Raw genomic sequence first — 26,750 nt, 5'->3', positions numbered from 1 at the left:
GTTCAGGGACCGGCTAGATATTTGGGACATATATTGAGAAAATACTGTATTCTCCATTTATTATGACTAGTACTAAATAATGTAAAAATGTGGAAGTTCGTAACTACATCCACAGTGTAGTGTTAATTCTAACGGAAGGCTTGTAGGAACTTATATCGAGAATTTACAGCTTGAATCAAAGTAGATTTCTCTGTCTTCTTATAGAAGTTCCAAATACCGAGTTTCGGCTGTATTTTCCAAAGATGTCACAGCCGAAGATAATGCGGATAAATTTTTCAACGGAATATCGCGCAATTTACATGTTCCGGGGACAGTGAAATAGTATGGAAATATCTTTCTCCCGCTGTTAACAGTCGTCTCGCGACAACTATACCCGAGAGTAGCACAGCCTCGAGATCATTTGTCGGTGATATTTATATCAGGTCGTGAAAGAAGCGGAGCAGGAAAGGAGGAAAAACGCGAGAGCGCTACGTGAGGGTAGGTCAACTACAGAAACGACGCGTATCCGATGTGAAAGGAAAAAAATACCACCTCGGATTCGGAGGCGTCGCATTTAGTTCCATTTTCCTGCGAACAGCTTCTTTTCCTTCGTCGTTCCTCGCATCCGTCTTCACCTCCTAAGGCTCTCGCTAGTGTTTTCCGGCAATTACGAAGATTTCAAGGGCCATCGTCACGCGCCTGCACATCGGAGCGTATGTCCAGATGGTTCCCCTTTTATTCCGTTCGTCGATGGCAATTTTCGCATTGCTCTTCGCGGAAATTTCCCCCGAGAAATAAAACGAGAGTCGAGAAATCCGTCTTGAAGCTTCCGCGCTCTGGTCCCGTTCGTGACGCTTCGTTCGAAGGATATTCCATACCCACACGATCGGGCCGTAGGTATACTTAATAGAAAAGCGTGTCTCTGCATTCTGTGAAACCAGTACTCGCTAGCAGACGTTTCTCCCTTTAATTATGTTTATTGTGAAACGCGAGCGATCCCCCAAAATGTGGTTAATACAATTTTCACGAGTGCATAAGTAAACTTGGCTGTACACAGTTACTACAAGTGGAAAAAGAATTTAAAATTCGGACGAAGAAATAACAATTATTTATTATTTTCCTATCAAATGCAAAATACGATTTCACGACATACTTCCGTGAACGAAACAGTCGTTTGAAATAAAGAACGTATGCTTTCCCATTAAAGATAAAGACCATTCGCATATTTTAATCGCACTATTGTATTTATGAAGATAGCGAGCGACAAGAAAGTCGACTTTTCTGCACCATTAAATTTTATCCTCTTTCCAACAGAATCCAAAAGGAGAGAGTGTCTCGGGACGGGTAGTACAAACGCACATGAGTTGATTCTATTTGCAAAAAAAAAATGAATGAATATTTTTTCGATTGGCGCTTCGATTTCGTGAAAATCGAGACTGAATAGGAATAGGAATCGGCTGATGCGTCTGATCATGACTGACTAATTCCACTTGTTGTGAATGCTGGGATCAATGTGGTCAGACCAGAGGAATTGAGGAGAGTACTGTTACCCTCTCCTGTCATTACGGGATTCGTCACGTGCCATTGTAACATATACAGGACAGAGACAAAACGCGTCACGTGACCGAGCCGTGGCGGAAGCGTGGGGATGCTCGCCGCCGGTGAGTGGGGGAATGACACCGTAGAAGGGTTAAGATAGAGTGCGAGACAAGTCTTAATCGCAGGACACCGGCTAGGACACGCGAAATCGTCGAACTTTCATACATAATTTTTTCAAAATCGTAGCGTCAAAAATTAAATTCGTTATTTACTTATTTTTTCTGGGACACCCTGTATAATCGGTCCCAATTAGACGCCGGGACCCGCATAAGGTGCATAAAAAAGATATCTTCTTTTTTTTATTTGATGAAATAAACAAACTGTAAATATATTTCTGCTCGTTTGCACATAGGTACACAGGTTAGTCACATATGTCGCGCCATGACAAGGGTATACACACACACACACATATGTAATAGGACGGCTCTTGTTTTCCATTTTTCAATTTTCGAAACGTAGGTCTCTTTATAAGACCTTTTTACCCCTGATAAAGTGGAACCTGAAAATTTTTTTGACTTATAGTATATGCAATTTCCTGAAAAATAATACGCAACTTAAAAAACGTAAGTTCCGCAAATTAAAATAAAATTCTCATTTTTCGTTAATGTTTATTGATAAAAAAAAGGTAATGAAAATACACTTCACTTTTCGAATTTCAAAAAAAATTTTTTATTTTGGTCTGACATTCTTCTCAAGTTTTTCGAAAAAAAGTAATCGAACATAAAAGACGCAGCCTAGCGAAATGTACAAGTTTTGTTGAACACAGTTTTCGATATAGTCAATAATAATTTAGAATATATTCGAGAAAAGCGAATTTATGAGTATTTAATTAATTATTTTAATGCTTTAAGAGTTGGGGGGCACGTTTTCCGGTTATCCGATCGAGCTCAAACTTTGCATAGATTTTTTTTACATTAATTGGAACAATTTTGGAGAGGGGGAGCATAAACAAAATTTAGAAAAAAATTTTCGTCAAGAATAAATAAGAGCCACCCGAATAAACACACATATGTACGAGGGTGGTCTGAAAAGTTTCCGACCTCAACATGAAGATGGCAGTATTCGTCGACAAAAGTACTGGAGCGTGTTTGTGCATGCTTTGACAGGTACTCACCAAAATTTCAGCCATTTCGGACGCTCAGTTATTGTTTAACAGTCGTTTGAGTAAGTTGCTGAGAGTGTTTTTGTGAAAATGGAAAAACTCGAGTATCGAGCTGTGATTAAATATTTATTTTTGAAAGGCAATACGCCTACGCAAATCAAAGAAGAGTTAGACGCTGTATACGGGAACTCTGCACCATCATTTACCACCGTGAAATTTTGGGCAGCTGAATTTAAACGTGGCCGTACCAGCTTGGGTCACGATGAACGTTCGGGACGCCCAAAAACTGCAACCAGTGACGATAACATTGCTAAAATTCACCAAATGGTGCTAGACAACCGTCGAATTAAAGTTAGAGAGATAGGAGAGGCCATGAATATATCCAAAGACGTGTTTGTCACATATTGAATGAAGATTTAGGCATGAGAAAGCTGTCTGCGCGTTGGGTGCTGCGTTTGCTCATGTTGGATCAGAAACGTGTTCGAACGAACATTTCTGTTGGCGCAATTTAGGCGCAATAAATCAGAGTTTTGGCGCCGGCTAATTACTGTTGATGAAACTTGGATACACCATTACACTCCCAAATCAAAAATGCAGTCAAAAAAGTGGACTGTTTATGGGGAATCAGCGCCAAAAAAGGCAAAGGCTGTTCCTTCAGCTGGGAAAGTGATGGCGACTGTTTTCTGGGACAGTCGTGGAGTTATCTTTATTGATTATCTTCAAAAAGGGAAAACCATTACAGGAGCATACTACGCATCATTACTTGACAGGTTGAAGGCAGAAATTGCGGAAAAACGGCCACATTTGCAGAAAAAAAAAATCTTGTTCCACCAAGACAATGCGCCGTCTCCCACCTCAACGATTGCCATGGCAAAAATCCACGAATTACGGTTTGAACTGCTTGATCACCCACCTTACTCACCGGATCTAGCTCCAAGCGACTTCTTTTTCTTCCCCAAGTTAAAAGTTGCACTCGGAGGACAGAGATTTTCATTAAATGAGGAAGCCATCACCTTTGTAAATAGCTATTTTGCAGAGAAAGACGGCAAGTACTATTTGGACGGGCTGGAGAGATGGGAGCATCGCTGGGAGAAGTGTATAGACTTTTACAAGGAGACTGTGTAGAGAAATAAAAATAATTTTGAGGAAAAAATACCTTATATCTTTGTTAGGTCGGAAACTTTTCAGACCACCCTCGTATACTTACGTTACAAACGTTCTGGTCGATTTTCAATTCGTCGCCTTCTAGACGCGTTCGTATTGCGTTGGCCATCGCCAGCTGCTCGAGCCTTTCCTTACGGCAGCGAGTACGTGTACTCCTGAATATCGCAGGATTGTACTCGGGGGAAATACTCGTAGTATCCAGGTATTCCTAGCAATTTCTTGTATCCGGGAGGCTTTTCGGCTGGTGCTCGGTTGAATTGACACCGAAATTGCAATGTTTCATCACTTTTTCACGTGCCTCGCGGATCGATTGAATGGGCTTCAGATAGGATTAGAGATGCAGCTAGAAAACACGACTCCTCAATAATATAAAAAAAAAAAAGAAGTTCGCCGCGAAAAGGGACATGAATCGGATCATGGGCTCGAGACGCAGGACTCTTCCAGAGACCGTTTCATTTAATTCATCGGCGGCCGCTTGGTCGTTTAATGCTGTTAATCTCGTGACATTTATAAGGCTCGATCAATAGTGGGGCTAGTAGATGTGATTCAGGAACGCTGATAAACAGGAGCGGGACCGAACAGCGTTTTGGCACTATTGCGGCTCGTGAATCTTTTAGGATAGGTCGTGAGGTCAGATTCTAGATCGCCAGATGCATTAAGAGCCGAACTCTTCGGTATGACGTTCGCCGGCCTGGAATGTCCGCTTGTTCTATGCGCAGGTTCATTTATAGAGTTCGAACATTACGTAATTGGTTCGCCGATGCAACTTTCGAACAAATCTGAAATGATAACGACGTTTCTGGTCCACGGTAACTCGATATTCAGGTTTCGGATCCGATTAAAATAGATAGCTCGATGTCAGGCTAATGATAGTGCCGATTTCGAAAGGCTTTTGCGATGGTATGACATAGTATTTCCAAAAATGCTGAGCTCATGATTTTTATATGTTTAATCGAACATGCAGAAACAAAAGTGGTTTTTAATGTTAGGTATGAAGAACGTTAGCATTCGCATTAAAACAACTGAAGTAATCGATTTCACAGTAAAAACTCCACAACTCTAATTCAACCTTTCAACAATTAGTCGCAGGAAAAACGATATAACCCCAAATATATTTCTAAAAACGATTATAATAGTAAATATATAAATTGTGGTATACAGTATCGAAGTAACAACAAATTATTTTACATTTCTTAGTTAATTATATGCAATAAAAAAAAAATGGGCAATTTTAGGTAATTTTCGAATGGCTCTCCTGTAAAATTTCCTTTTTTTTTCACTTGTCTCTTTTTTTATAAATGAACGACATGTATTTCCGTATAGATACGGAACGATTGCGATCGGGGCCTATATTATTTTCTACGAAACCAGTCCAAAAATGAGAACAAAACAGTTGCGTGAGGGTATGCTTCTGTTGATCATCGCACGCTTTACATGCGTAACACAATCAGTGCGAACGCTTCAGACGACATCTTCCTGTGGCTGATCATCGTTTTAAGCATCTTTGGTAGCACATTATTTTGGATTGAAGCACTGTACTTACATTTTGAATTAACTTTCAGTGAATTTATGTTTGTCAAAGTTTTGTCCCTTTTATGAACTTAAATGACCTTGAATGATCTTGAATGATTATATCGTTGAGATTGTCTCGAAAAGGGCTACGATCGTAGGAGTTCAAAAATATGTGGTTCCATTGAAAAAAACTAAGTTGACCTTCAAATCTCCTAAGCATCTCCACCTGAAAAAATGTTATGTACATTACGCAACGGACCTCTCGAAACAAAACAACTTTTGTCTGAAATATTTCTTCCTGCCTCAAAAAATGTAGAAGTTATTCAGGTGGCTTGTCTTAGGTGCCTTATCTTGTATATAATTATAATTTTTAAATTCTCGATACAGGCCCAGATAAAAAAGTTCTGAAAACTACCTTTAACATTGTATCCACGAATCTGACCAATTGTAATTTTTTCACAAAATTGTTTTCACGCCAGCTAGTAAACCAGAAAACCCTCTAACGTCTTGAAGAAATTCATGTCGTTTGGTCCAATCTTAAGTTACTACTGTGAGTCACTGTATGTCAAATATACTTGAACACAGTGTCTACTTTATATATGTCCTAAATGCCTAGCCGATAAAAATCCCAGAACTATCCCCGCTATGAACCGAGGCCTCTAGAACTTCGCTGTCCTTTTCTACGTTCGGCGTGGATCAAAGAATAGTATCTCCTGGCCGATATATGTCCCTGGATATATGACCCATGCTTTGGATATATATCAAGTAAACACTCTATACTGTAACGCAGTGGCAAACAAATTTTTATATGTCTAAATTGTGTAGTACGCGTTAGAAATATTTCCGCTTGACTTACCGGTAGGTAAGAATATTGTCGAAGATGACGTCACGGTAGCGTCTCTAGAAGATAATTTGATTCGCTCGCAGCAATTTCAGAACCCGCAGTAACAAGGGAGCGTATTCATTAACGTTGCCCACTATTCAAACAAGCTAGTCAAAGTCAATGTCTCGCCCTTTCGGTGGGTACCTGCTCCTCGTCAGTGTCTTTGATTCTAATCGGCCATCTTCTTGATTAGAGCAGGCTGCGACCAGCTGGATACGCCTCTTCAAAGAACGACCATCTTCTTCTCTGGTCGCCGCGATTTTATTAAGCAACACCACGACGTCGACCGATCCGTTTGGTACTCTCGCGATACTAAGCGAATACGTTTCCAGCGAACAAAGAGGACGCCGGTGGAGATTACACCTATATTCTTATCGCGATTTCTGGCTGGGTTCTTCGGTCGTATCGTTTAAACGCGAAAGGGAGTGTTTGGCTTTGTTAAAATCGACGGATGACGCGCGGCGCAACGAAAAAGAAAGGGTGGAAGACTCGTGCTGCCTCGCCTTGCCGCGCCTCGCCTTGCCGCGCCTCGCCTCGCCGTACTGAATTTACACCACCCTATAGAGAGATCACATCTCAACAGATCTCCTATTCAAGTTTCGGACCGCACAAAGAAGGTTTACTTTCTTCTGGCCGGATGAAAACGCCGGATAATTAAGTTCGAGCGATGGATGCGTGGCTCCTCGAGAAGCGAACATTGTGTACTCCACCGTGATCTCTCCGTCCTAATGAATTCTGTGGATCACAGTTCATCGCACGCTGTTCCCTATCCGCACACAACACGATACCTGCGCAAATGGACGGCATTTTATGCTGGGCTGGAGCTTTTGATTGGTTGAATTAATAGCGGAAAATATGTAATGCGATCATCCTCGCCTGGTTAGATCCGTTGCGCGCCAATTCGATTCGATAATGACCCTGTGGGGTTAATTCGCGCAAAATCGATCGACTTTTGCCGTTGACGTCAGGGATTTTAGGGGAAATTAGATATGATATAACGCGTGCGGAATCCAATCTCCAAATCTATGGCAGTTTCATTTACGAGAAATATTTTTAGAAATTTTTCGAGATTATTGTGAATTTTCAGCCTCTTTTAGGAAAAATGGGCCTTCAATTCTCCACCTGTTAGGGTAACGGACCCGATTACTGGGCCTATATCAATCAAAGCATAATGAATACTAAAAAAGAGATATATAACATATATATAGTGTTTACTCTATATATGTCCAAAACGCGGGTTTAGCCAGGGACATATATCGGGCAGGAGATACTATTCTTTGATTCGTTGATTTGAGTATACCTCCCGACAGTGGGGATAGTTCTGGGACTTTTATCGGCTAGGCATTTGGGACATATATAGAGTAAACACTGTAAAGTGTTAAGACTATAAAGCCTACTTGTTCTTTGAAATTCGTTTTTGATTATACTCTTTAGGTTTCGAATGCATATGTAAACTTCCCCATTACAAAGTATAATTGATCGGTATCAAATTAGTAGTATTTAAAATACCGTAAATTCAATATATTCGATTACGCTACCTCATATTTCCTCAAGGGTGCCTTTGGTTTGCAGAATTGGAAATGTACCCGTCTAACTATAAATTCTGAATTTCCATCAGAGCCTAAGGATTTCCATTTCCTTTTCGCTGATGGCAACAGAAAAATCGTACGATTCAGCGACGGGGCGGATAATAAACGCTTTCCGCTCACGTTGAACGCCACTTTGCAAAACAAAGGGGACTGAGGTACAGCATAGATATGTACCTGTCTTCCTGAAACTGACAACATTCCGTGCACAAGTTGATCGGCCTGTGCTAAAATATTCAATTGTTGCATATGAAATATTCGATTTTAGAATGCAAATGTTATAAAGCATTTTTATGTATTTTATTATATAAAACTTTGAGGTACTAGCTTCATATCCTAACCTCAATTTTCACTTAGACATCTAATTTCACATTTAGATAAAATTTATATCAATGTTAATCAACGCGATTTGTCGTACACTTGTTTTATGTGAATAGAAAAACAACATATTGACGATAGCATTATGTGATATTTCGTCAAAATGGGGTGATCAATTAACGCACTATTCGCTGATGGCAAAGGAAACTACAAAATGGAGATGACTTCAAATTGTCATTTAGACTTACAGTTTATTATTTATTCTTGAACCTCCATTTTAAATTTGTTGAGAAAGTTATTTGATACGCATATAGTTCATTATATTCTCTAGTTCGTGAATCAACAAAATAACTACATTAATTATCGAAAAAAGTTCCTTTTGTACAGATAAAGGCTAATTTTTTTTGTGAAAATCGCATTTTTTCAAAGAGCTGTGTTCATAAAGAATAAGTATGTTGTTTACTTTGTGAAACGCTTTTGGTGCCGAGATCGCATGCGCGAACTCCTACAGCTTTATTATACTAATTTTTTGCACTAAGAAAAAATGTTTGTATTATTTAATGTGTAAATAAAATACCCTCAAAGTTTCGAAAGTGAATGTTAAATGCTTTCTTCATAAAAAAAAAATTCCTAAGATTCGCATTAATTTTGGTAGTTTACATCAGGATACCCCCTTAAGCGGTAAATACAAATTTTATTATTAGGAGAAGTAGCCGTATTTGACAATAAAATTATGGTCCAAAGATCAGGTTTTATGCCTTAAGGCGAATATAGACTGTTCACTTTGGATGTTTATCCCGGAGATTCATCCACAGTGAAAGTGAAAGATGAAAGCTGGAGTTTTTATATTATTTTCTGATTGAATTCCCAATTCGCTTAGTCTCAAAATGTCGGCGACTGAAGTAGTGAGTGTGGGGTTGAATTAGTAACTTTAGTTGCAGTTGGAGAATGCCGTAAAGTGTAAAGCAGGCCTGGGCAGCTTGCAGCTCGCGAGCCACAGACGACCCCTCTCCCTATTCCTGGTTCCTCCCCACCAAACTCCTGTAGATATACTATGCGTCCATCAGGAGATGGCAGTGGAAACTTGTAGGTACCACGTGATATACCTACTTCGCGCTACACGTCTTCTGCTATTGGCCGAATCGCTTGACGAAGACAGCAAAGCACGTATCGAGTATGACTGGAATAGAGCGATATGGCGGCACTGAGCACCAGTGTCGCCAGAAGATGCCCATTTGCGTATTTGTTTCCTCTCCTCCTTTTCTTCTTCCACTATCCCATTCTACCACCATGAGCACACTCCAACGTTCCTCACTAAGACCGTAGACTGGTCACGTGACGTGCCTCAATCCCCGTCGCGCATGTGCAACCTGTCACATATTACTCTGGTCATCAGAGAGGGAGTACATTGTACTACCCTCGATTCTCTCGACCTGGCGACACGGATGTCGACCGTTCCCGCCAAGGCCTAAGCGTAAGATTGGGGCCCGCGACTTTCGAAAATCACTGCCATCTCCTAATGAACGCATAGTACACACATACAGTGACTCAAAGAATTGATCAAATATTTAATTTTGTTTCAATTTTTATTTAATTGAACACATGTTAGTAAGATATGTAACAAAATATTTTATTATAATACATACATAGTTTTCGTAGTTCGTATAATACAGAATCAACTTAAATATGTGACACTTTTTAAACAAAATTAAACGAAATTAACAAATTATGTAATGATCAAATTTTTGAGTTTGAAAAAATGAAATATTAGTACTTCGTATACCCTCCTTTCGCTTTCAGTACGGCTTCTATGTGTCTTGGCATACTATCTACTAAACTTTTACACTGTTCAGCCTTAATATTTTCCCAAGCGGTTTTAACTTCTGACCATAATTCAATAATACTTCTCGAATTGTGATCGAAGTTGGCAACTGTTCTTTTTAGTAAACCCCGTGGGTGTTCTATTGGGTTCAGATCGGGAGACTGTGGGGGCCAGTCTAAAACAGTAAAACCATGAGCTGTTAACCATTCTTTGGTGATATTTGCCTTGTGTTTAGGGTCGTTATCGTGCTGAAAAATGACTTCTTCCGCGTTCTTATTCCATTTTGCCAAACTTCCAATTAAACTTTTCTGCAGGATGGATGTGTATGATGTTGCAGTCATTCGACCTTCGATTTTTTCAACGCATCCGATGCCCTCACTGGACATACAACCCCAAACCATGATATGGCCTCTTCCAAATTTCAGTGTTGGATGAACGTGATGCGACCGTACTTGTTCTTTATTTCCTCGCCATGTCCATTCGCGTCCATCGTACCCAAAACGATTAATTTTCGTCTCGTCTGACCCTATTACTCGTGCCCAATCGAGATCTGTATAATTTTTATATTTTTCGGCAAACTGCAGTCGAAGCTTCTTGTGCCGCATTGTAAGAAGAGGTTTCTTTATTTTTGCACATCCTCTTAAATTCACTTCTCGCAGTGCATTACGCACTGTTTCAGCGCTTACGTTAATATTATGGTGTCTGACTAAATTTTTTTGCATCTGTACAGCATTATCAACGCTACCATTACGGATTGATCGTATGATTAATCGCTTTGTTGTAGTGGATAACTTTGATTTTCGTCCTGCTTTATTTTTTAGTATGTTTTCTTTTAAAGTTTTACGTACTGAAGACAGAGTACCTTCTTAGAAATCTCGCGCTGAAAAAGCCCAGATATTAATAGTTTTTTAATTTCTGATATTTTACTTGCTTTTATTGGTCTCATTATGAAATATGACTAAAAATATTTGTTGTATTAATTATTTTATCACAAACGTATTCTCGAATGTTTAAATATAACGTTATGACTCACCACTAATTATATTTGTGCTAAGGAATGCCAAAAATATAAGAATTTTTCGCAATTGAACTTAACACAAATAATTGATCAAATAATGCACAGAATATACAAATTCGTAATACACGTCCGCTTTGTACGATTACAGGGCTTAAACTGTCGTGAAGTACCGACGCCATGTATACATTTTTCGTATATATATCAACAGTCTTAAACAAGATTCTGAGAAAGGTGTACTGTGACTTGTTGTCGTTTTGTTCGAACATTTGATCAATTGTTTGAGTCACTGTATATTCGCAGTGACACGGTCACGCGAGGCAAAACGCGGTAAAGGCAATACGAAACAGTTGATGGTGAGGGAACCGGTACACTAGTAGTGGGAGTCTTGAAGCGTCAGTGGAGAAGAAGCAGCCCGGCCCTGCTGTGAAGCATTCCTCTTGAGCGGTAGGGACTAGGGCTGTTACTTTTCCGAAGCTTCGACACTTCGAAGCTTCGAAGGATTCGAAGGAACGAAGGGACCTTCGAAGGTGATGAAAATCGAACCTTCGCACCTGCGAACCTTCGAAACTTCGAACCTTCGATTCGTTTCCAGTTAACGGATAAAAGGAATAAATTTTCATAATTTGTTTCTATATTCACCATCTGAATTATTTCAATAATTTATTGTTAAGATAATATATTTATTATTTGAATTATCATTTCGATAGTTCACTGATGAAATAATTGTTTAAATAAATAAATTGTTACAATTTGTTTCTATATTCATTATTTGAATTGTTATTTCGAACCTTCGATCCTTCGATTTTCATTACCTTCGAATTTTCTGCAATCGAAGCTTCGAAATCTTCGACCTTCGAAGCAAAGTAACAGCCCTAGTAGGGACACCGACCCAACACAACGCGGTATTATTAGAAAAGCGAAAAAAGCGTCGACCGCGTTGATGGTGGATAAAACCCCGGATTCGGCGACGATAACAATTAGGAGCATCGACACAATTATTAGTGGAACTTGCTAGACCAGATCCTGAAAGCTATAGAAATCATTCGGAAAAGAGCGAAGCTCAGTTTGAGTTACTCTTACAGAAAGGGGTGTAGAGCACAACTGAGCATTGAAAATGAACGATGAAAATGAACATTCATTTATTTCGGTAGGTTTAGATTTGTCACTGCCGTTTTACTGTTTCACTGTGAGCGTGGATAATCCAGAATCAAAAGTAGAAACCGATAGATTGTACCGATTCATTGTACCCTACATTGTTCATTAATCACTTTGGATGAAATGCGGATGAAAACCATTTTTACTCCGTGGATGAATCATCATCCAGGATGAACATCCAAAGTGAACAGTCCAAATTCGCCTATAGTCTAATAAAAATTCTGTTCGTTCTTGTTTTCTGAGAGGAGATGCAGAAAAGAAAAGAAAACAATCGACTCGTTTGAGTTTGTAGAGTAAAGTACCCGGTTGAAGAGATTCGCGAACGGTCGTATTTTTCGTCGCGTAAACGTTGGAATTCGTAATCGGACTGGCAGCTCCGTATCGTCTGGACGCGAAACGTCCTCGTGGGGGAGTTTTCAGCTGAAAAGTGGGTTTGGCAAGTCGCCATGTTGCGTCGTCAGCCGCGCCGGCGAGATTCCAGCTCGCCGGTATGCAGCTACAGGTAGACGTACACACCTGGTCCTTAAACGATCTCAATTGCTGGTCTCTGTTCAACCGGGTTCAAACGCTTTTCACGCTGTTTTTAGTCCGCTCAATGCTTTGATGCTGCGAAACGGTCAAACAAGAAACCGATACCTCCCGTCTATTCGAAAAGTATCCTTCCGAGTAAATATTTCTCGTTGAAACCTTTCCGATCTACAGAGTCTTCGATTTAACGTTAACTCGTTGGGTCTTGACCCTTCGAGACTCGTTAACAAAAATATTTCCAGCAGTTTACGGTTTCGGAGCAATTTCCGGCCTGCTAAATTCGAAGAGCTTTCCCCGACGCTCAATATACATTATTTCAGCGTAGAGGAGCAAAGGATGGTGGCCGATGGAGTCAGTGTTTGTTATCAGGGAAAAGAAAATGCAGCTGGCTTTTGTTGAATGTTTCCCGTTTCCTCATTTTCTTCGACCGCTCGGCGTTCTTTCCTCTTTCCTAGTTTCCCTCGCCTCCGTCGATTCTCGAATAGCGGTGATCGCTTTAACGAGGAATTTAAAGAAATTCCGATTCAATCACTGGTAACCACTCGCTAAATACATACTCGTACAGTCAATCGCAAAAGTCTATGTACAATACCGCTGAGACAGGTTTTCCATAAATCACCTTCCCATGGATGAGTTTTTTATTTTTTCGGAATTTGTGTTTACTTTTATTTGCGGTTTAAAATACTGTCGCGTCGCGACACCTCAGAGTGAGACGACAACAAATTCTAAAACGATTCGAACGGGCCTAACAGCCAAACCAGGTGAAGACCGCGTCCCGCCTACAACATATATTCATGCGAACAAGCATATGGTGAAGATCATGTTCCACCTAGCTTATACAAACATCTATATAAACAATAAGGTGAAGATCACGTTCCACCTACAGTGTGCACACTTTATACGAATCGGCGTCAGGTGAAGAACGAGTTCCGCCTGTAACGCCTATCAATACACAACCCGATCAAATACAGACATGCGTTCCTTCGAGTGTATGCACGTAGCCGATGGCTCGACGTCATCGACGCTACGTCATAAACAGGTGAACCAAGACCTGGTCATGAAGTGGGGAGGTCCGTGCGGAAGTTAGTTACTTTAGACGAACACATTGCGAATTAACATAAAACAAATCTCTGTACAACTGCATAGCAACCAGTCAATAAACACCACGCCACCGAAAGAGTATTCTTCATTCCGAGAAAAAGCGAAACCACGGAGCGTGCACGATCGCTTCGAAGTAGAAGTTTCTACATACAACAAATACATTAACTGGAAATATTCTTAATTCAGACAATTAATTCATTTTTTGCTTCGCCAGCGTGGGCTCTTTCCACTACATTTTGCATAACAGTAGTGTTATAAACATTAGTGTTTTGCAAACGTTTTTCAACGTTTCTGGTCCCAGAGCCCGAATTTCTTCCTGGATATTGTCTTTTGGTTGTTGTATCGTTCGGGGCATATTAACGTACACTCGGTTCATAAAATGCTTCCATATAAGCAAACCTACCTTGTGCCGTTAAATTGGGCGACCAGGAAGGCCAGTTGAAATTTGAAGCTCGAGAAATTAAAAAAGCAAATGCATGTTCTCTGGGTTAGAATAATAGAGCACTGGTTTTGAAAATGCAATTCAATTATTTTTACTCGATGTGAATTTTTCCATTATAGATTTCCCTAGAAAGAATTCTGAAACTCTCAAACAAAAATTTCAAAAATTCAAACAAAAAAAAAACAAGTGTATAATCCGAACGGTTTTAAACCTCGAACCTAGAACATCCAAATATGGCTTATCGACATTTCTGTATTAAATGATATATTAACAAACTTTAGCATTCTCTGGAGTAGTTTTATTAGTGTTTTTCTCCATCTTGTAGTATTGTAAATTGGTAAGAGCTTTTAATTAATTTGTACGTTCAGGTGAGTAAACGTAAAAGACATGCTAATTTTTGAGAGAATTTTCAATCTCCAGAAAATGTGGAAAATTTTTGTTTATTTCTTTTTGTTGACTTTGCCGACTAAATTTTTGTGGCTGACTGTATAGGCATGTGTACCCGACCGGTTTCTAAGTTTATTGAGGCTATGGCCAATGAAAATGTATGATATTAAAGCGCATAAATATTAAGATTGGCGAGCAAACGTATAATTACCCGTTTTTACGTCCCACTCGATCCTCCCCGCTTTTCCTTCTCGCCGAGCGTAGAAATCAAACATTTCGAAAACTTGATCCAGCGTTTCGTAAACGTCTAGTCGTGACGAGGCGTTGAACCGAACCGATTGCGTTTCAAGATCTCCACGATGTGGCGCGGCGCGAACAGCCTCTGGCAATCATTCTTGTACGTGTAGCGGATCCTACCGTTAACGCGTGCGAGAAACGCGGTAAATACACTCGCGAACTATAAATTGTTCGCTCAAGTGCGGATACTCTTTTTCACGAGGCATTGAAATTTCGCGAATCTAGAAACGGAACGATAAATTTACTGACCGTTCCGGCAAGATATACGAGTCCCGAGGAAACACGCTCGCGACTATCGGGGACGCGCAAAGCTTCTTAGAAACTTGTTCTGTATGCACGCGGAATAGATGTGTACGAACATGCCGAATTTGAATGGGAGATACGCCGCGTGAAATATTTCACGGGCTGCTGGCCATTTTCGAATGGAACGTGGAGACGACGTCCATTATTTTATTATTCTTGGTGCTCTTATTATATTTGTTCGGGAGGGCGTGCATCCGGTCAAATATTGACACTGGTTTTAGTCTCAATGACCTATGAAAATTAATCGGTACGAATTAATTACGCCACTATTTGCTCTCTTGCTGACTTTACCTACATGCGCCGCTATTAGTGGATCTGCTAGATCTTTTGTAGTTAATAACTCGATATTAAAACGTTATATTTCAGTCAAGCTTAGGTAAGAAACAGTTTCTAGGTTATTCTTCGACTGTCACGCACCAAGTTCCAATAATAACACTATAAATAACGATTTTGAACCGGATGAAACAATCGTACATATTACTGGAAAGTTACGCTCAATGCAACAATAATAGTCAGAGAGGGTTGCTCGAAAGTAGTCTTTTTTCGACATATGTCCCAAATATCTAGCTGATAAAAGTCTCAGAATTATCCCCACTGCCGCGGGGTATAGCCCGTGAGGGGCCACAAAGTTTGAGTGGCCTCTGCCGCCGAGGAGTGCAAACATAATACGAGTCGGGTATATCGGTGTGACACCAGGAGACCACTACTATTCCAATAAGAAAACTTATTTAGTTTTCATTATTTTCTTTTTATGAGACTTTCACCAATATATGTCTGGAATTGTTCTGATTAAAATGATACCGAACACGATATTATTCGGATCATATTTACACTAATTTTCCGTTAATATAATTGTAATGGAAAGTGACTTTCATCGTTAATTACACAAATAAATATCATTGGAATTATATCATATTTGGTATCATTTTCATTAGAAAAATACCACGAATATGGTGGCGAAAGTCCCATAAAAAATACTGAAAAATGAAGAAGTTTTATTATTGGATTAGTAGTGGTCTCCTGATCTCACACTGATATACCCGACCCGTATTATGTTTGCACTCCTCGACGACTGAGGCCGCCCGAACTTCGCTGTGTTTTCCTACGTTCGGCAGTATATGAAAGAATAGTATCTTCCAGCCGATATATGTCCCTGGGTAGACCCGTGTTGTGGACACATATCGAGGAAACACTATATCGGGTTACCTAAGCACTGATATGATACGGGTATCCGCCCGAGGTCGGCCGACTTCTCAAAAAGCCGACTCGAGGACTCGGGTACCCGTAATTTCGAGAACCAGCACACCCTTGGCTCTTCTACAATGACAACAATAGTTGTTAATATCTGTAGGCTTGGCGTAATTCGTTCGTGTCACTTTAAACCACAGCGGAATCTCCTGCATAGACGATTTTATCAAATGAACATAAATGTCAACCTCAATTTCGCAGAATGTGGGAAACAACTGATAAGCTCAGTTATTAAATCATCTTCGAAATATGTATAAACGGAATGCTTTTCATATGAAAATAATGTGTTATATAAACTCATATTCGTAAAAGACCTACAGTGAATCGTTGTAATATTCGGACTCTTTTAACAGAATAACTTTTTTAATATTGAACCATGCGACTTGAATTTGTTTTTAAAGTTGGAACAATTAGTTTACTAAAAACAATTAGTAACGAAGCTTTGTTGATGAAATTTTCAGAATATAAAATTTAGTGAATAAAAAATTTGAAAAATTAACTTTTAGTATTTCCTCCGTAACTGAAACCAATAGCAATTTTTCCCAAATTTCTTTTTCTTTCCATATAGTAAACTAATTGATCTAACTTTTGAAAAAAAAAATCCAAATCGTATGATCCAATATTACAAAAGAAGAATATTAGAATATTAGATTACTATTGTGATTTGCTGTATTTATTCCTTGCAATATGTGTTTTCATATCGAATAACGTTGATATTTAAAATAGTAATTTATTCTATACTTTCTTCTCACACTGTCATGTTAGATCTTTACGAGATAGTGCAATGTTATTGATCGCAGAACACTGTAGAGTGCACATAGCGAAAGTTACAACACTATTTGGACAGTTTTTTTTAAATAGATTCTCGCATTTGTTTGTTACAGGAAGTATTGCACACGATCAGCGCGCCCAGCGGACAAGTTCGGCGTATCGTTATCTTCAAGAAAAACGGCGTTCAAGCTATGGTGGAATATCCTTTGCAATAGTATTGTTCTGTCCACTCTCTGGACCGCGTTTTAGGTATGGATCACGAGATACCGGCTTCTCGCTGGTACTGATACGATAGATGAGCTTAAAGCTCAAAAGGATTTCCATGGTGACACATATCCTCGGAATGACTCGACGCGAAAGTTTGTCGGTCACGCGCCACCGTTACAATGCGATGAGTAGTGTTCCTTCTCGAGAATTCTTTCTCGAAAATTTCTCGAGAAATTTTATAATCGATTATTTCTCATTTCTCGAGAAATTTAAAGCTAGGAAAATTCTTATGAATCTCATTTATTTTATAACATATAAATTCTTAAATTCTCTTAAATTCTTATTTAAAACTTTAGAAAAACTGAATACTGAATCGAGTAATGAGTTTCTTGTTGTTATTAAAGAAGAAATATCTAAAAGAAGAGACAAGATTGTTGTATCCCTTATAAAATATCTGCATAATCCAGAATCTCTGCAAAAAGATTCAGAAGATACATTTTTTTATTTAACATCTAAGGCAGATATGTATAAAATGGCAAAACAAATTCTAAGCACACTTTTTGGAAAACATGACAATGATTCTTATGAAAATAGTGAAAAACTTTCAGATTCTCAGAATGATGAACTATCACTGGAAAAACAGTTAGAATTAGAAATTGCAGATAGCCTTCAAGAATTTAGTGTCAAGAGTTTAGCGGCAGAAGAAAATATTAGGACCTTGAATAAGTTCTCGCTGTTTCTTTTACAAAATAAAAGCTTTTACCCAATGTCCTTGCTTCTGGATTATTCCTAAAACTTTTAAACGTTATGAAACAGTTGACTCATCTACTTGTAATGTTTTTCCAAGTTCTGCTAGCGTCTGACATCGGTCTTGATCGAGTAATTCCTCCAACTTTTCGTCTTCAAATTTTTTCGGTGCGCCAAAACGTTCTTTATCCTCAAGTTCAAAATCATTATTTTTGAAGCGTCGAAACCAGTCTCTGCATGTCGTATCCGACAAAGCATTGTCACCATAAGTCTCAACAAGAATTCTATGTGCTTCAGCTACAGATTTCTTTTGAATAAAGTAGTGCAATAAAATTCCCCGCAAATACACTTTATTTGGCACAAAAGTAGACATTTTCAGAACTAAGAAAAAATTACTTTGTTTACACTAAAGTGAACTACCATACACTGAAATTTAAGGTTAGATACACTACTGCCTTGCATGTGTGTTACCATTCGAAATTCCACGAACGGGGTACTGCTACTGCCATTTTTGAAGAAACAGCGAGAACTTATTCAAGGTTCTAATAAATTCCGGACTCTAACAAAGGAATTCCAAATTTTTGAGTCGACTGAAAAAAGGACACCCAACCTTTAGCAACTTTTGGATGTTCTGTATACGATAAAGTCAACATCCACACAAAATGAAAGAAATTTTTCTACGGCTACAGATTTTGTTACAAAAAAAAAGAAGTAGATTGTCTGATTCTACATTAGTAAAAGTTTTCCAATATATATCTCGAGAATTATCGAGAAATGTAGACTTATTTCTCATTTCTCGAGAAATGAAAATGTTGGGAAATCGGGAACACTAGCGATGAGAATTTAGAACCGGAACTTGAGGGCCGACAATATCGGGTTACAAGATCTTTTGCCTTGACTATCTTGAGTATAATATAAATGATACCAGCGTCGCGAGAGACCTCAAACAACCTGTTCATAGTGGGGTAAGGGACGCCATTACTGTGGGGGTACCAATTACTGTACCTATATTAATTGTACTTATTTTGAAAGCATAATGAATATTAATACTTTACCGACCAGTACCGGTTGAATATCCTACACACTTCTTACCGATCATTCGACCACAAATACTTCCCTCACACCGGCTCTGTTTCGGTTAACGTGCCAACCGATTAACCCTTTCGGTACGGAAGAGCTGGCCGGCGGTTATACATTCGTGGTACGAGAAAGTTACTAATCATATAATGGAATGATTAGAGCAGCCGGCAATTTTACACACAGAATAGTAAAGTAACGATACATACTGTAGAGAGTGTCGTTAGATAAATGATACTCTTTCCGAGAATGCTTTCCGTGAATGCCGATTTTAGGCGCGGCGGTAGTACCCGGAGAACGTTTGGTGGATGCCGCCAATGGGCGGCAGTAGTACCGAAAGGGTTAAGGGTCAGATTATACTAGGCAGGTCAGACGCTGAAGGTGTATAAACGCTAGGTACAAAAACAGGATAACCACATTCTGTCAGCAGATTTAATAGACTAACAAACTAATAAACTAATAGACTACCGGTCGGTCGGTAAAGTGTTAAAAAAGAGATATTGAATTTTTTTCATTAAAATCAGTTAATATATATTTTATATACAGTCTTTACTCGACATATATCCCAAATATCTAGCCGATGTGGCCACTCGAGCTTCGCTGTCCTTTTTTACGTCCGGTGTGGATCAAAGAATAGGTATCTCCTGGACGATATATGTCGCTGGCAAGACCCGCGTTCTTGTCATAAATAGAGTAGACACTGTACTTCTGTTTCACTCCAATTCATACAAATTAAAACAAGGGAACTTTGTTCGGTATAAAGGTTGCGCAGTTTACGGTCAACATGAAATGTTTGGGGAATTTCTTTTGTTACTTAAAAAAGCTAGCAGGAAACCGAAATTCAAAGACTTTAGAAACTCAGAAAGGCATAAAGACGAATGTAGAAAAATAAAATATAAGACGGAGAAAAAGATAGACTATTTAAAATATAAAATGTATAAAATGTTTGTTTTTGACTCATTAATTCGTTTTGGCTCATTAATTAATCGTCAGTTTTTATATTCAAGCCAATAGCAGCCGTTATACCAATATTACATACTGTCGGTGTACAAAGTATTCGTACACTTTTTATAAACAAATAACTTTTTTAAAATTCGACCAAACGGCTTGAATTTTTTTTTTAGCAGTAGAACAACCAAGAGGGGGCGGGGGTCAAAATGACTTGTTTGGCCTTTCTTATGATCATTACTCATTTTCAGTACATTTTGTTTTCTAAAATTTGTAATGACTTTTTCTAAAATATGTAAATAATTAATTCTGTAAAGCAGTTTTCTTTTTTTTTTTTGTCTTTTTGTTGTAAAATTTGATGTAGTATATCTACATATACTGAGATGAGTCATTTTGACCCCCACGGAACGTATGTAAACTTGTGATTTTTTTCATTCATTTTTTACTTTCTTCATATTGTTACATGGCCGTAACAATACCTTCACTTGCTTATAAAAGTATGTAACGCTTGTATATATTGATATGCTTCTGTTTTCGATGCTCTTGCATCGTAGATCGTGATGTGCAGAAATATTTTAACCCATAAAATTATTTGGAAACTACGTAAAATTTTTTAAAAAGCAGTAAATTACTGGAAGAAATAAATAAAAACAAGTCATTTTGACCCTTCCGGTAGAAGTAGGTATACGTCAATCGTCGATTGTTCTAGTGTTAAATAATATTTTTGTTAAAAATTGCTATTAGTCGTAATTGCGAAGTAAATAGTAGAGGTTAAGATTTTTAAGTTCAATATCTGTGTCTGTAATGATCATTTCAAAGGTCCCTTTTGTAGATCTAAGTGATTTACGTACATGCACAAAGTTTCATTGAAATCGATTGACGCATAAACACACTACAGGCATTGGAAGATGCAAAAATCTTTGAATTTCGGGTTTAAATGAGCCGTTTATTTTAAAAGTGGCCTAAGTCCACTTATACTTAAATTGAGATATGTAAGGGTTTGTGTTTCAATAAAATTAAAAATATACAGTTACATAAAATTTATAATGTATTTATTATAATATTTATAAGAATAATGGAATAATGGATTAGACTTAGGGCAGTTTCAAAGTGATGGTTTTAATTATTGAATTAACTGCGAAAATTGATGAGCCCAAAATTATCGCATATACTCTGAATATACTTAACCGCAAATGTTGTTTATGACAGCTAACTTCAAGTTGTACACGTAATTACGGACAAGAAAATATAATGGACAAACGGACTTAGGCCACTTTCAAAATAAACGGCTCAAATCTCAGTTTCATACAATTTCTGCTATTTTCAATCAATTATATTTCATAGCAACCTTGACCAATTTCTATGAAATTTTGTGCATGTATACAGCTTACTTATATCTAGAAAAGGCAGCTTTTAAATTTTCATTACGGACACAGATAAAAATCTTAAAACTCATGACCCCTACCCTTTTCTTCGCAATTACGACCAACAACAATTAAAAAAAAATTATTTATGCAGTACTTAGTAAATTAATGCTTCTAACATCTCCAAAAAATTCATACCGTTTCGTCCAATTTTAAAAAAGTTATTTGTTTTTAGAGGGTCTACGAATATTCTGTACACCAACTGTACATCAAAATAGTTATCTGTGGACCTATTGCCCTGCCGCTTGATCTAGAGTCGTGCAGTGAAATTTATGAGTGTCGACAGATGTTTGTAAACTTGACCAATGTCATCTGTCTTCGACTCCATTCATCTGCGAGCACACATGGGGGAGTAAGCCAGAAGTTTTGTTTTAAAAATACTCAAACGTCGTGCATCGTTGATCGCGGAGAATGTTCCCACCGACAAGTGTGTAGTAAAAAAGAAGTGTGTGATAGTTTCAAAATTGGTGGGGATGAAGCGAACGATAGAAACTAAAGAACCCTGTTTCACGTGTACGTGTTATGTTAAGTACACGGGTATACGTGTATGTAAATACACGGATACTATTTCACGTTTATTATTTAAGTGTAATACTTCACCTGTACTTAATCATCCGTGTATTAATATATCCTTTATTTTAATTCCCGTAATTTTTAAAACATTGATATTAATGAGGATGTATTAATGCACGTGTGACAAAACACACGTGAAATAGTACAGGTGTATTTCATTTACACGTACAGTACCATGATCTCTAATAAAAACCATAGTAACTAGAGTGACATTTTTCAAACTGGAGTATCCAAACAATTTCCGAATACAGATTTAAATATTCTTGCTTCACGGTACTCTCTAACACATTGTTATCATTTTAACAATATATTGTTCCATAGATTTTGACACAATACATTGAACAGTCTGGTCACTTTCTAACGTGTTTATAACTAGCGTGACATATTTAGTGATAACAGCAATCTCATATTTTACCCCTTAACCCTCCGTATGCTATGCCGGGGTCATTCGTGACCCGTCGCGGTGGGAAGAAGCTCGAGCGACCGTCAATATCTACAATTTTATTCCGATACAAGACGACGCTTTTTATTTCGAAATTAGAAAATCCCTATCCCCTCTTCTTCTTCTTCTTCTTCTTCTTCTTCCGAAATACAACGAAAGCCGGTTCCGAGCAATTGCCTTATATCGAAAGAAAACTGTAGTGAAATATCGGTGTGGGTCAGAAATGACTCCGGCGTAGGTCTGGAACTCGCAGGAGTCCGAGGGTTAAAAAACCAATTCATTGTTACTTAACAAGTTCGCTACTGCAATTTGTTTGAGTAACAATCTTTGTAGTTGCATTACAAATTTTATTAAATCGACTCTTTATAATACGATTTTACACACATTGAGTGAGTCCTTGATCCTTCGAATGTATACACTCAAATGTGCATTCCTTTTTAATAAAATAATGACAATCAGTTTCACTTTCTTTATAGAGAAATTGGTGACATATCGTTGATATAATTTTCTTTAAATTTCTGTAATATTTACAATAGTTATGAAAACCGTTATTGACAGAAATATTACTTGAAAACGTGGGAAACGTCACTTTTTACTATGAACCCTGTATGATCCAGGAGTTGCGGTCCGTTTGTTGCAAGAACGGACTTGGGATGCGCTGGTTGTTATAATAATAATTAGCCATCAGCTATCAGATCACTTTTTTTGCTACCCTCAAGCTGTGACTATAAAATAATTACAGTGGGTTGTAGAACTGTCATCACTAGACTGCGGATTTTCATGGCAAATAAAAAATTTCTATATTTGTTACAAAAAGCGACAGCAACTTAAGAATTCTTTTCCTTCTTGAATAATTTTATTAGGTCGAAAATAATATATCAATCGTCTATAATTCTTTTAATTTTTCCAATGTTTCGAGTTACGGCTACCTATTCCTCTCATAAATGCATAAAATCAAAATAAAAATGTGCATCGATTGTAAGAGACGGGAGCCAAGTAAAAAGTTCTGTCTTTTTTTACTAATTTTGGTTGAAAATAATAAATTAGTGTCTCTAACTTCCCTTAATCCTTTCACTATTTTAATTTGTACCATTTTTGTTACAAATGCAGTAAATCCGCAGTCATCACCATCAAAAAGACCAAATACAGTGTTTACTCGATACGGGTCTCGCCAGGGACATATATCGGCTAGGAGATATTATTCTTTGATCCACGCCGAACGTAGAAAAGGACAGCGAACCTGTAGAGGCCTCGGTTCACGGCTCCTCACGGGGTATACCACACGGCAGTGGGGATAGTTTTGGAACTTTTATTGGCTAGATATTTCGGACATATACAGGGTGCGGCGCAAATTAGTCCCCACGATTTTTCAGCCCCTTCGGATGGTCGAACAGAAAAATGTTTCGTACCAAAGTTAATCAGTATTTAACCGACAAGAAATTGCAATATTTTAAATTTTTAAAAAATCGATTTTCAACGAAAAATCAAGGTCGCTGTCATATCTTTTAATGGAACTGGGTATTTTTAATTTCATAATATTGTAGGCAACGTCGAAACGAATTCAACGACCTACTATACGATGACTCACAGATGACAAACAAATGAACGTAAACATTGTGAATGCTCATTTCCTCAACGTTTGTGTCGCAAGATCTGTTAGTTCATTACATGAAATTGTGAGATACTTTATAACAATGAACCGGTACGCTAATAGTAAATTTAGTTTTTTGTGAGTTAAGTTCTGAAGCAATGTTTACGTTCATTTGTTTACCTCTAAATGAGAGGCGTTGCTATTACGTACCGTCGAAATATTTCAAATGTTCTGGCAATTGATTCATGGCGATATTTTCTTTCAAGGTCATCTGAGAGTCATCGTATAGCAGGTCGTTGAATTCGTTTCGACGTCGCCTACAATATCATGAAATTAAAAATACCCAGTCCCATTAAAAGATATGACAGTGACCTTGATTTTTTGTTGAAAATCGATTTTTTTTCATTTAAAAAATTGCAATTTCTTGACGGTTAAATACTGAATAACTTTGGTACGAAACACTTTTCTATCCGACCACACGAAGGGGCTGAAAAATCGTGGGGACTAATTTGCGCCTCACCCTGTATAGACTAAACACCGCATATCTTCAAATGATGCACATTAGATATTACAAGAAATCAATTTAACAGATCGAGCTCGAAATTCAAAACTAAAATAAAAACACGATTAATTTAGCAATATAAAAATTATATAATGGAATGGTGTCGCACATTTGCCAAGCGTAAAGAAATTTAAAGGTCGTTCCTGTAAGAAAACAAGTTTCGTACTTGTTGTCGTGAACGATGCGCGCTAAACCGATGGAAATCCTCTTTGGGCTTAGTATCCGCGAGAGTATACCCTTCCGAGATGATTCTCGTCGTTCAGTAAGCTCGCGAGGAACAGTGTCTATATACTTCTTAACTAACTCCTTCGAAATCCACGTTCGACTCGGTGGAGTCGGCGACGAGAGCGAAGGAGACACTTCAAGGAGCGGACATATACTCCGGCTGCTGCACACTGAAAATCGACTTCGCAAAGGTAAGTGCATGAAACCGATTCTTCTTTTTACTGTTGCACAATCCGCGTTCGCTCTTCGAGAAGTGTGGTTCCCGAACGAACCGAAGTTCGGCTCATTACAATAGACCAGTTATGGACGAATCAAAGACGAAAATAAAAGAGACAATGAAGAAGAAAAACGAGGGAGGGGGGGATAAGCCTCTCGAGTTCCACCGTTAATATTCACGAGAAAGAATCCCGCGGAAGAAATGGTTCCGCAAATAATGGAAACGTTCTAAATTCACGTTTCCCTTACGTAACCGGGGGCCTGTACTTACGCCACTATAAAGCCGAGGAAATTTCCTCGTTTCATTCATTTTACGTGCTCATTACATATTCTTCCAATTACTTGGCGCGCCAGCGCCGAGCTCCGGGCGGCGACATTCTTCCCAATATTTCATCCGACGTCTAATTAGCGAATTCAAAATAATACACCGGAAAAATCTACCCTCGAAACGCAACACGTTGGCGCACCTTTACGGTCTAGCTTGGAACATTTTCACCCGGGACTTCTATTCAACGCGAGAGCAGACGTTCGTGAAATTTTCTGTTGCCCTTTTTTTTAGAAACAACTTCTGGCAAAATTAATTAGCTTGGAAGGAACACTTTTTAGAGTTTAGTAGTTATCAGTAAGCGTTTTTTAGATCACGTTATTTACAAATTAGCCCACTTATGAGACTTAAAATTTACGTTTAACATCTAGATGATTTTCTGTTTGTTTTTTTTAATATCTATGGAACGTTAGACAGAGAGATGTATTTAAAAAATCGATTTTCCAAAACTACTACTTTAAATAGGTAGTACTAGTTGTGAACTGTCTTCCTTAAAAATTCTTTTAAAAGTTAGTACAATTAAACACGTCCTCATGAAAATGTTGTTTTATAAATTGATTTAGAATCGGTACTTTCCACTTGAAATATATCGTAGAAGTCTCGAATAGAATGATCTAGGACTCGTTGTAGGACGATTTTTAAATCTCTGCTAGAATAACAAAAAATCTTAAAAATAACTATTATTATTCGAAACAATCATCAATGAAACCAAATTAAAAATAGCAGAAACTCACTTATTTAACAGAAATATTTTTTCATTTCACATAAATACCATCCGAGACATTATGCTTACCACAGAAGCTGTTTTAAAAAATCGAGTTTACGAAACCACAGTATCACCACAATAATTTTATTAATTTGTCAACGAAATTATAGATTATAGAGATATATAGTTTAAAATGTACAACTATTTTTCGGCAAATAAGTGTTCCTTTAAAAAATCGTCCACTTTTTCGTATGTTCTATTGAATAATCTGATATATTTATCAGACTTCCAATCAAGTTGAATTTTGGCACATTACTTGGATCAATACATTTTACATATTCAACAAGTGTTACATTCATCAAGAAATAACGATTCATAAACTGTAATATGTACGGTGCAATTTAACCAGCAAATAATGACCTTTGTTGCCAATTTTAATGAAACCGTATTTCTACCATGATATCAGTCTTACGTAATGACCTCATAGTCGAC

General features: G+C 38.0%; 1 protein-coding gene across 4 annotated transcripts in view; it reads left to right on the top strand.

Moving 5' to 3' along the window:
- Window positions 1-26,750, top strand: part of Sm (heterogeneous nuclear ribonucleoprotein L) — a 431,189-nt gene that overhangs the window by 139,540 nt on the left and 264,899 nt on the right. For all 4 annotated transcript variants that reach the window (XR_013082433.1, XM_076789483.1, XM_076789482.1 and 1 more), the window contains exons 4-5: window positions 17,329-17,414; window positions 25,106-25,202. Coding sequence is in view for 3 of the 4 variants with exons in the window: in XM_076789483.1 (XP_076645598.1) it covers window positions 17,329-17,414; window positions 25,106-25,202 (183 nt within the window). In the remaining variant the exon portion in view is untranslated. The remainder of the gene's footprint in view (window positions 1-17,328; window positions 17,415-25,105; window positions 25,203-26,750) is intronic.

Source organism: Halictus rubicundus, chromosome 6 (assembly GCF_050948215.1).
Source record: "Halictus rubicundus isolate RS-2024b chromosome 6, iyHalRubi1_principal, whole genome shotgun sequence".
Taxonomy (NCBI): Eukaryota; Metazoa; Arthropoda; class Insecta; order Hymenoptera; family Halictidae; genus Halictus; species Halictus rubicundus.
This window is presented reverse-complemented; position numbering and strand designations above follow the sequence as displayed.